The following is a 12,896-nucleotide window of genomic DNA, read 5'->3' on the forward strand; positions in this document are numbered from 1 at the left end:
TGTATTGCATCATGGGTAACTACTACTTTACACTCATGTTGTATTGCATCATGGGTAACTACTACTTTACACTCATGTTGCATTGCATCATGGGTAACTACTACTTTACACTCATGTTGCATTGCATCATGGGTAACTACTACTTTACACTCATGTTGCATTGCATCATGGGTAATTACTACTTTACACTCATGTTGCATTGCATCATGGGTAACTACTACTTTGCACTCATGTTACATTGCATCATGGGTAACTACTACTTTACACTCATGTTGCATTGCATCATGGGTAACTACTACTTTACACTCATGTTGCATTGCATCATGGGTAACTACTACTTTACACTCATGTTGCATTGCATCATGGGTAACTACTACTTTACACTCATGTTGTATTGCATCATGGGTAACTACTACTTTACACTCATGTTGCATTGCATCATGGGTAACTACTACTTTACACTCATGTTGCATTGCATCATGGGTAACTACTACTTTACACTCATGTTGCATTGCATCATGGGTAACTACTACTTTACACTCATGTTGTATTGCATCATGGGTAACTACTACTTTGCACTCATGTTGTATTGCATCATGGGTAACTACTACTTTACACTCATGTTGCATTGCATCATGGGTAATTACTACTTTACACTCATGTTGCATTGCATCATGGGTAACTACTACTTTGCACTCATGTTACATTGCATCATGGGTAACTACTACTTTACACTCATGTTGCATTGCATCATGGGTAACTACTACTTTACACTCATGTTGCATTGCATCATGGGTAACTACTACTTTACACTCATGTTGCATTGCATCATGGGTAACTACTACTTTACACTCATGTTGTATTGCATCATGGGTAACTACTACTTTACACTCATGTTGTATTGCATCATGGGTAACTACTACTTTACACTCATGTTGTATTGCATCATGGGTAACTACTACTTTACACTCATGTTGTATTGCATCATGGGTAACTACTACTTTACACTCATGTTGCATTGCATCATGGGTAACTACTACTTTACACTCATGTTGCATTGCATCATGGGTAACTACTACTTTACACTCATGTTGTATTGCATCATGGGTAACTACTACTTTACACTCATGTTGCATTGCATCATGGGTAACTACTACTTTACACTCATGTTGCATTGCATCATGGGTAACTACTACTTTACACTCATGTTGCATTGCATCATGGGTAACTACTACTTTACACTCATGTTGTATTGCATCATGGGTAACTACTACTTTACACTCATGTTGTATTGCATCATGGGTAACTACTACTTTACACTCATGTTGCATTGCATCATGGGTAACTACTACTTTACACTCATGTTACATTGCATCATGGGTAACTACTACTTTACACTCATGTTGTATTGCATCATGGGTAACTACTACTTTACACTCATGTTGTATTGCATCATGGGTAACTACTACTTTACACTCATGTTGTATTGCATCATGGGTAACTACTACTTTACACTCATGTTGCATTGCATCATGGGTAACTACTACTTTACACTCATGTTGCATTGCATCATGGGTAACTACTACTTTACACTCATGTTACATTGCATCATGGGTAACTACTACTTTACACTCATGTTGTATTGCATCATGGGTAACTACTACTTTACACTCATGTTGTATTGCATCATGGGTAACTACTACTTTACACTCATGTTGTATTGCATCATGGGTAACTACTACTTTACACTCATGTTGTATTGCATCATGGGTAACTACTACTTTACACTCATGTTGTATTGCATCATGGGTAACTACTACTTTACACTCATGTTGTATTGCATCATGGGTAACTACTACTTTACACTCATGTTGCATTGCATCATGGGTAACTACTACTTTACACTCATGTTACATTGCATCATGGGTAACTACTACTTTACACTCATGTTACATTGCATCGTGGGTAACTACTACTTTACACTCATGTTGCATTGCATCATGGGTAACTACTACTTTACACTCATGTTGCATTGCATCATGGGTAACTACTACTTTACACTCATGTTGTATTGCATCATGGGTAACTACTACTTTACACTCATGTTGCATTGCATCATGGGTAACTACTACTTTACACTCATGTTGCATTGCATCATGGGTAACTACTACTTTACACTCATGTTGTATTGCATCATGGGTAACTACTACTTTACACTCATGTTGTATTGCATCATGGGTAACTACTACTTTACACTCATGTTGTATTGCATCATGGGTAACTACTACTTTACACTCATGTTGCATTGCATCATGGGTAACTACTACTTTACACTCATGTTGCATTGCATCATGGGTAACTACTACTTTACACTCATGTTACATTGCATCATGGGTAACTACTACTTTACACTCATGTTGTATTGCATCATGGGTAACTACTACTTTACACTCATGTTGTATTGCATCATGGGTAACTACTACTTTACACTCATGTTGTATTGCATCATGGGTAACTACTACTTTACACTCATGTTGTATTGCATCATGGGTAACTACTACTTTACACTCATGTTGTATTGCATCATGGGTAACTACTACTTTACACTCATGTTGTATTGCATCATGGGTAACTACTACTTTACACTCATGTTGTATTGCATCATGGGTAACTACTACTTTACACTCATGTTGTATTGCATCATTGGTGCTAATATTGTGACAGACCTTGACAACCTGATTTCTGACGTCTTCTTTATTGTCTTCGATTTTTGGCTATTTTTCGTCACATGGACTAATAACAAAAAAAACTTTTCATAACAATAACAATACATTCATTTACTTTTATAAATATATAAATTGATGTTATTTGTAATCACTGCTTTATTGTGTTTTTTCTGTTAATATTGAACAATTGTAAAATCTAGTTTGATAGATGACTTGTCTATATTGTCATGCAGACAACATTTATGGAACTTTAACATGAATTTGGCAATAGAATTATTATGGAATAATAAGTTAAAATCACCAACAATTTCTGCCTTTTCATTTTGGTTTGTTAACTGTAGTTATAGGAAAATGTCTGTACATGAGGGTTTTTTTTCCAAAAAGAGTATTTTATGTTTTATTCTTAACTATGTGTTGTCATTGTTATAACTAACCTTGCTGCATTGAAGTACATCCAGAGTTTCTGTGACAGTAGATGTGTGTTGTATACGTCAATTATGATGCATTTACGTTGATTTACGATTGCAGCGTAATTTACGGATTTCTTTTGTAAAGTTTATTTCAGTTTTGTACTTGGATTACATTGTCAGTAAGTTGTTTCCATCAAATACAATTACACATCGTGATATCTTCATGCTTTTTCTGATATTACTGTTGCCCAGCTTCTATTTTTCCGATGCCACCTTGGATTTTGAACTCATCATGGAGTCGCACATTTCAGTGTTTGTTCAGTGACATTTTAAGGATTATTTCCATTATTTTTTAATTAGCCAGTAAAGTAATGTGGAGCAGGTATTTCAAATATCAATGTAACAGATGTACTGACATCTACCAGGTGAGAAGTTATATAAATATACACATAAATACATCGTTTGGTAACGTCTGAACACTACAGAGTGACCGAGTCCACGCCCACACTGGACACGGTCCAACTGGACATTCTCAATCACAACCTGTACGTTTATACTAAATAACATGATGATGTCATAAAGCGTCTTGCTGTAAACGTCATTTATAGTAAATAATATGATGATGTCATAAAGTGTCTTACTGTTAACATCATTTATAGTAAATAATATGATGATGTCATAAAGTGTCTTACTGTTAACATCATTTATAGTAAATAATATGATGATGTCATAAAGTGTCTTACTGTTAACATCATTTATAGTAAATAATATGATGATGTCATAAAGTGTCTTACTGTTAACATCATTTATAGTAAATAATATGATGATGTCATAAAGTGTCTTACTGTTAACATCATTTATAGTAAATAATATGATGATGTCATAAAGTGTCTTACTGTTAACATCATTTATAGTAAATAATATGATGATGTCATAAAGTGTCTTACTGTAAATAGCATTTATAGTAAATAGTATGATGACATTACAAAGGGTCTTACTGTAAATATAATTTATTGTAAATAATATGATGTCATAAAGCGTCCTACAGCAAATATAATTATAGTAAATTATATGATGATGTCATAAGGTGTCCTGCTGTAAATATAATTTATAGTATATAATAATATGATGTCCTCAAGCATCTTACTGTAAATCTAATTTATAGTAAATAATATTATGAAGACGTCATAAAGGGTCGTAGAGTAAATATAGTTTATAGTTACTAATATGATGACATATTAAAGCGTCTTACTGTAAATATCATTTATAGTAAATAATATCATGACATCAGTTACAGTATCTTCAGACTCATTGTTTGTTTCGTCAGATTCATTGTTTGTTTCGTCAGATTCATTCTTTGTTTAGTCAGATTCATTGTTTGTATTTTCAGATTCATTGTTTGTTTCGTCAGATTCATTGTTTGTATCTTCAGACTCATTGTTTGTATCTTCTGACTCATTGTTGGTTTGGTCAGATTCATTGTTTGTTTCGCCAGATTCATTGTTTGTATTATCACACTCATTGTTTGTTTCGCCAGATTCATTGTTTGTTTCGTTAGATTCATTGTTTGTATCTTCAGACTCATTGTTGGTTTGGTCAGATTCATTGTTTGTTTCGCCAGATTCATTGTTTGTATTATCACACTCATTGTTTGTTTAGTCAGATTCATTGTTTGTTTCGTTAGATTCATTGTTTGTTTGGTCAGATTCATTGTTTATATCTTCAGACTCATTGTTTGATCAGATTCATTGATTTTATCTTCAGACTAATTGTTTGTTCCATCAGATTCATTGTTTGTTTTCGTCAGATTCATTGTTTGTATCTTCAGACTCATTGTTGGTTTGGTCAGATTCATTGTTTGTATTGTCAGACTCATTTGTTTAGTCAGATTCATTGTTTGTTTCATGAGATTCATTGTTTGTTTCTTCAGATTCATTGTTTGTTTTGTCAGATTCATTGTTTGTTTCTTCAGATTCATTGTTTGTTTTGTCAGATTCATTGTTTGTTTCTTCTTGGTTCTGCTATCTTCGTGGCACGGCGGCGCAGTGCATTGCACTGCTGCCTCACAGCAAGAAGGTCCTGGGTTTGATTCCCGCCTGGGGCGCTGTTGGCTGTTATCTCCCAAACAGGAGCCTTTCTGTGTGGAGTTTACATCTTCTCTCTGTGCTCACATGGGGTTTCCTCCACCTCACATCAGTAAGGACCCTCCTCAAAATAAAACATGCACACATCATGGTCTGACCATCCAAAGCGTGTGTTGTGTGACAAATAAAGACTGTTTCTTTCAGATTAATATTTTGTATCTTCAGACTCATTGTTTGTTTTGTCAGATTTAAATGTATATTTAATACAACACAGTCAATTAATTCTATTATATAATTATAGAACCCAGAATCGCGATTGTGGCGCCTCCCCTTGCGGCTGCCTGCGCGAGCACCTTGTGTCGATTACTCACATTTTGGTATTTTTTAGTATTTATAGAGCTTATTGTGCGTAATCACCGGGTGTCATGACATTTCGCTGCATATATGTATGACCGTATGTATATGTATGTGACAAATAATCTCTTGAACTTGAACTTGAGATTCATTGTTTGTATCTTCAGACTCATTGTTTGGTCAGATTCATTGTTTTTATCTTCAGACTCATTGTTGGTTTGGTCAGATTCATTGTTTGTTTCGTTAGACTCGTTGTTTGTTTGGTCAGATTCATTGTTTGTATCTTCAGACTCATTGTTTGTTTCGTCAGATTCATTGTTTGTTTTGTCAGATTCATTGTTTGTATCTTCAGACTCATTGTTTCGTCAGATTCATTGTTTGTATTGTCAGACTAATTGTTTGTTTAGTCAGATTCATTGTTTTTATCTTCAGACTCATTGTTTGTTTCGTCAGATTCATTGTTTGTTTCGCCAGATTCATTGTTTGCTTCTTCAGACTAATTGTTTGTTTAGTCAGATTCGTTGTTTTTATCTTCAGACTCATTGTTTGTTTCGTCAGATTCATTGTTTGTTTCGCCAGATTCATTGTTTGTTTCTTCAGACTCATTGTTTGTTTAGTCAGATTCATTGTTTCTTTCGTTAGATTCATTGTTTGTTTGGTCAGATTCATTGTTTGTATCTTCAGACTCATTGTTTGTTTCGTCAGATTCATTGTTTGTATTGTCAGATTCATTGTTTGTATCTTCAGACTCATTGTTTGATCAGATTCATTGTTTTTATCTTCAGACTCATTGTTTGTTTCATCAGACTCATTGTTGGTTTGGTCAGATTCATTGTTTGTATTGTCAGACTCGTTTGTTGGTTTGGTCAGATTCATTGTTTGTTTTCGTCAGATTCATTGTTTGTATCTTCAGACTCATTGTTGGTTTGGTCAGATTCATTGTTTGTATTGTCAGACTCGTTTGTTTAGTCAGATTCATTGTTTGTTTCATCAGATTCATTGTTTGTTTCGTCAGATTCATTGTTTGTATTGTCAGATTCATTGTTTGTTTCGTCAGATTCATTGTTTGTTTCGTCAGATTCATTGTTTGTTTCGTCATATTCATTGTTTGTTTCGTCAGATTCATTGTTTGTTTCGTCAGATTCATTGTTTGTTTCGTCATATTCATTGTTTGCTTTGTCAGATTCATTGTTTGTTTCTTCAGATTCATTGTTTGTATCTTCAGACTCATTGTTGGTTTGGTCAGATTCATTGTTTGTTTCGTCAGATTCATTGTTTGTATTGTCAGATTCATTGTTTGTTTCATCAGATTCATTGTTTGAATTGTCAGATTCATTGTTTGTATTGTCAGATTCATTGTTTGTTTCTTCAGATTCATTGTTTGTATCTTCAGACTCATTGTTGGTTTGGTCAGATTCATTGTTTGTTTCGTCAGATTCATTGTTTGTATTGTCAGATTCATTGTTTGTTTCATCAGATTCATTGTTTGAATTGTCAGATTCATTGTTTGTATTGTCAGATTCATTGTTTGTACCGTCAGATTCATTGTTTGTATTGTCCCATTCATTGTCTATAACAACATCAGTTCCACAACGTCAGTATCTGTTTTTCAGTCATTTGTTGTAAATATGAATTTGTTCTCAAATTATCATTTGTCTGTTGTGGTTCTTCATGATTCACCCTGTTTCTAGTTCCACTATCTTTACTATTGATATCTTTGTTCTGAATTTTTTCATTGCCTGAAACATTTTGGCTTTGCTCAGTAGTGACAGTTAATGAGGGAGTTCACAAAACTTGAATGATTGCTACCCCACCGGCTGATTGACCGGCTGCCTGACTGGATGATTGACCGGCTGTCCAACCGGCTGATTTGACGCTGCCCGACCGGCTGATTGACCAGCTGCCAAACTGGCTGCCTGACAAGTCCCTTGTATTCAAGGTCTTTAGGGCCCCGCCCGCCGCACCCTCCTGCCCTCTCCCCCTGAGCAGCGACAGTGAAAACTTGAACAGGAAACATAAAACCAACAAACAATAAAAGATCAATTCATGACCTTTGTTTCATTTCAAAAAATCTTTGATCCAATTCAAAATTACAATTGTGCAAGAAAATCCACATTTATTTTTTTCAGAAATAAAAATCAATATTTCAATCTATGTGAATAAAATCGATTAATATATTTCTCCCAAATTCTAGATTTAATAACGATGCAACAAGCTGCTGTTATTCACATAAATAAGATCAATTAGATCAATAAAAGAATATTATAAACAAACTTTTATTTTTAAAGTATTCAGTTATCATTTAATTTTATAGAAGTAATATTTATCTTCCAATATTTTGTGAAAAAAAAATTGAAATATTATTCTCCACTATTTTTAACACTCACACAAGACTTGGGTTTTTTTCAGCTTTAATTTTGTAAAACAGAAAATACTTTAGAAATTTTAATTTTACCTTCAAACTACATAAAAATATGTATTGCAATCACTTACAATGATTAATAGTCTTGAAAGCTCTTTTACTTTGAAACAAACTACTTTTTTAAACAATTGTATTTCAATGAGCTTCTATTTCGAAACATCATTTCAAAAACTATTACAAACTATTCTTAATCCAACATGTTAAAATGAGCTTTTATCTTGAAACTTTTTTTAAATTAATTTTGAAGGTGAACTTATGAGTTTCTATTTTGAAAATGTAAATAATAAACACTATTGAAATTCAAATTGAGACTCAACTTAAAACTTTACTTACTTTAAAACTATTTTCTTTAAACTTTATTTAAAATATTTCACTATTTTGAAAATATTATGAGTTGTATAAAATGGGTTATTTTATATTTTGAAACTTGAAAATGTGTTTATTTGCATAAATATAATTTTCACTTAATGTATAATTTTCTTCCCACGATTCTCGTCAATATTTCCAAGATTTGATACAGAAATTACTTGATTTTGAACCATAATTGTTCATAATTCTTCCATGTTAATATTTAATTATATTGAACATAATTAATACATCAATGATTAATCAAACAATAAAGTCTACATTAAAATGTATACAATTTATGATTTATGACTTAAACTAATTTGAATCTTTTCACTGAATTTCATCTTTAATTTGAGATTTGATTTTATTCATCAAATATGATCTATTTTCATATTTTTTCATATTTAAAATTTTTCTTTCTTGAGAAACGATGCAAAACTATCTGTTTCATAACAATGAACAATAACAATAATAATCATAATAATAACAACATTCATATTATTGAAAAGAATCCTAATCATTGATTAATAATAATCATAAAAATAATGCTTTGGTCTAGGATGGCCGCCACCGCCGCTGGTGCCAATGCCGCAGCCTCATTGAGCGTGCTTGTGCTTTTCTCCATTTGTTGGATTTTCTTTCGCAGTTTTGCGAAGTTTTTCAACGTAACTTGGAACTTGCAACGCACTGACGATCTCCAGGGCCCCGCCCCACAGCTGCACACACAAAAGAATAAAAATAATTCTGTTTAAAAACACGTCAAAATTAAAGAATAAGCTTAATTCCGTCGAAAGGTTAAAAATTAAAACAAAGAATTTCAAAATAATAAGAAAAAACTTCGGAGATTTAAAAAATTGACATTTTTCAAATATTTTCAAGAATGTATATTAAATAAAACACAATGACAACAAAAACTGTATTTAAATAAGAAACTGTTTTCTTGAAATTAAAATGTCAAATACAAAACAATTTAAATGTAAATTAAAACTTTATTTAAATGGTAACTTTTTTAAATTGAGAAACGACTTAAAAGTAAATGAAAACTTTATTGACACACCGTGAAGGCGGGAACGACGGGCTGCGTGAAGCGCGTCCTGAACGAGTGGATAAGTCTTTGAGAGGAAACGTCGAAGAACAGCAGATCACCTGGAACACAGACAGACAGTCACACTTTATTTCCATAACATCCAGTAATAATACTATTTCCTATTTATTTCAGAGCAGAGACGTCATAATATCAATGTGTCATAATCCGATTCCAATTGGAAAATCGAAATGGGCGTCGGATTTAGAACTTCAAAATCACAATGGGGTTTGCGATTCTCTTATATTTGTGGTATTGTCTGACACGGTCGCCGCACCGGGGGGTGTGGACTGCGTCTCACCCTCACAACCGACTGCATTGAAATTTGGTTCGGAGTTTGGAACCAAATTCAAAAACAATTGGAATATTACAAAATAATTAGGATAAAGTTCAGTATAGGTTGATCCAGTTTGTTGCACAGGAAACACACAGAGAGAAATATTCCCGGTAACGACGCCAAGACCGCGGAGACGCTCGAGCGCATTTCTGGGTGTGGAAAGGGAGAGTGCACAACGGACCACAACGTCCAGTAATGCCACAGATGTGGTGAGGAAATAAACCCCACCATCACCGGCAAAATGTCCTCTAGTGCAGAGGTTGCCACCGGACCGTAGGAACACGGGCAGAGTTTTTCAGGAGCTACGTGCAACAGAGCAGCAGCAGGAAACGGAGTAAATTAAATACGTCTAGAGTTGTCATTTTCTTTGTTTGGAGAAAAGATGGCTCTGATGGGAGCTGCAGGAGGTCCTTCTCTTTCACTACCAGTGTCCCCCTCTGGAAAATATTTCATCCTTTTTTCTGAGTTTATTTTGGTGAGTAACTTAAAAGTAGTGTAATGAGTAACTTATTGTTTATTATTCTAAAGTCTAGTTTTGATAAAGCTCTTAAGTGTTTATGTGTGTTGTTTTAATATTGTTATATTTTTGTTATTATTTACCATTTTTAAAATTCAAATAAAAGTGACTTCTTGAGAAACAAGTGTTTTTCTTTACAAATCAAGACTGGATAGTGGAACAATGGTATAGCCGTCAGTGCTGAAAAGACTTCTGTTGAAATTAAATGGAATAGTCACAATCAACAAGGACCACTGCGGGACCCCTAGTCACAAAATGGTTCACAGAGGAAATAATGATCAACATCCAGTAAGATAATAAACTTAAAAGACAATTAAAAGTGAAATAAATAGAAACAGAAAACAAAGGGAAGTTTATGCTTGTTACAGGAGTAGAACAGGTTCCTTTGAAAGTGGATATAAGTGCTGGAGCATATAGAGCTCTATAGGAAGAGGGTCAACAGATGTCCAAACTCAGGGTTGTGCGTCAGGCATGCCATCATTTTAAAGAGACGTTTATAACTTGACTTTCCATTTATTGTTGAAGGAACTTTTACCCATGGAGTGAAACAACATTCAAGACGTCCAATGTTGAAATAACATGTTGTTCAATCACCCATTGTTGAATGAGAGCAGCAGGGTACCTTCTTCTTTAAACATGGTCGTCACTCATTCCAATTCCACTTTCATGTTCATTCCTCACGTTGAGAACAAAGTACATGAGGTGAGAATGAAGCCAGTTCCAGTGGTTGTTGTGGACAAGTCTGCGTGTCTCCAGCCACCGTTCCATTTTCAGCTCACCATGCCCTTGATTTTGTATTTGTTCAGCACTGATGGCTCTGTCATTGTTAGGATATCCAGCCTTGATTTGGAAAGAAAAACACGTGTTTCTCAAGAACTAAGCACATGAAATCATTCTAAATGATGTTCTATCTTTCTAGTGGAATGAATATCAACTATTACTTCATACATTTGGCAGATAAAGAGACGCTTTCCCTCCTCAACACCCTGCAGGTGTCTCTTCTTCTCTAATCTTCTACGCACCATGTTGAACGTTATGATGGTGTCTTTGATGTCACAATCCAGATCACATCCATGAGGTGAACTTCTCTCACAGAGAAGTTACTTATTCTCGGTTCTGTCCTCTCAGCTGGAAAGGACGGAGCACCTTGTTCTTTCAATTACAACACACAAGCTGTGAGCTGTGGCTCCTGCAGCTCGGGCTTCGGTCCCCCACGGGGTCCCCAGAACTCAGCTTCGGCGATATACGACAGTTTATTTTCAGATAACGTTACATTACAGATCACATGTATGTTGGACAATATTACCCACAAATTACAGGGAGAATCACAAACCAGATTGATTTTCCATTTGGAATGGAAATGGCGACGCCCCTATGAACCAATCACTGTGCTTCAGAGTGAAAAACAGCAGCATCAGTCTTGTTTATCTTCCTTTCACTGCAACACTGAATCCACATTTAGGGAATTATGACCTTAAAAAGTAACTAAGTAGTAACTGTTTCAACATGATGTTACATTTTGTCATTGATCCTCAGTTCACATGCGTTCAGAACCGTGGGGGCGATTCCATTACACCACTATATATAATATATATGAATGTAAATGTTTGAATCAAATGTATGTATGTAAAGTTTGTATATATGTGGGTAAAGTTTGCATATCACACACACACACACATATATATATATATATATATATATATATATATATATATATATATATATATATATATATATATATATATATATATATATATATATATATATATATGTGTGTATATATGTGTGTGTGTAAAGTTTGGATATAATGTGTATAACATTTGTATATAATATATATGGATGCAAAGTTTGTATATCATATATGTCTGTAAAGTTTCTAGATAATAAACAAACAAAATAGAAGGGAATAGAGTTGTGTATATGGGATAGGCTATTTGTATATACAGACATGTGCAGTAAGGTGCACGTGAATAAAGTGTGTGGAGATATACAGTACAGTATACAACAGTAAGACACAGCAATACAGTAACACCGAACATAACAGCAATACAGCACAGTATGCAGTAACCCAGAACAGTTATACAGTATGCAGTACAGTATGCTACATACAGTACAGTAAGGTAGTGTAGTAGGGTAGGGTAGTATGTGTGTGTGTCTCAGTGAAGACCCCTGGTGAGGTCAGCATTGACAGTTCTTATGTCTTGATGTAGAAACTCTGTCTCAGTCTCAGTCTCTATTCTCGCTGTGTGGCTGTGGAGGCTCTTGCTCCACCACAGAAGCTGGAACAGTGCGTTGTTGGGGTGGTGAGGATCCTTCATGATGCTGCAGCTCTGCTACTACACCTCCTGGTGTATAAGTCCTGCAGGGAGGGGAGGGTAATTCCAGTGGTACGTTGGGCTGAAGGCACCACCCTCTGCAGGGCCCGCCTGTCCTGAGCAGTACAGTTCCCATACCAGGCAGTGATGTTGCCTGTCAGGATGCTCTCCACTGCTCCACAATAGAAGGACTTGAGGATCCTCACCGAGACCCTGAGTTTCCTCAGCTGCCTGAGGTGGTAAAGACGCTGCCTCGCCTTCCTCAGCAGAGTGTCTGTTTGTAAAGTCCATGTTAAGTC

The 12,896-nt window shown here is 34.8% G+C and overlaps 1 protein-coding gene across 1 annotated transcript in view; it reads right to left on the bottom strand.

Annotated features, from left to right (window-relative positions):
• Window positions 1-8,940: 8,940 nt before the first annotated feature.
• The window catches only part of LOC307243106 (FSD1-like protein), a gene marked incomplete at both ends in the record, with an annotated part of 28,808 nt that continues 24,852 nt past the window's right edge, over window positions 8,941-12,896 (bottom strand). Inside the window, 2 exons of the mRNA XM_080017753.1 lie at window positions 8,941-9,060; window positions 9,402-9,490. Of these exons, the coding sequence (XP_079873879.1) occupies window positions 8,941-9,060; window positions 9,402-9,490 (209 nt within the window). The remainder of the gene's footprint in view (window positions 9,061-9,401; window positions 9,491-12,896) is intronic.

This window comes from Zeus faber (genome assembly GCF_960531495.2).
Source record: "Zeus faber genome assembly, chromosome: 17".
NCBI classification, from domain to species: Eukaryota; Metazoa; Chordata; class Actinopteri; order Zeiformes; family Zeidae; genus Zeus; species Zeus faber.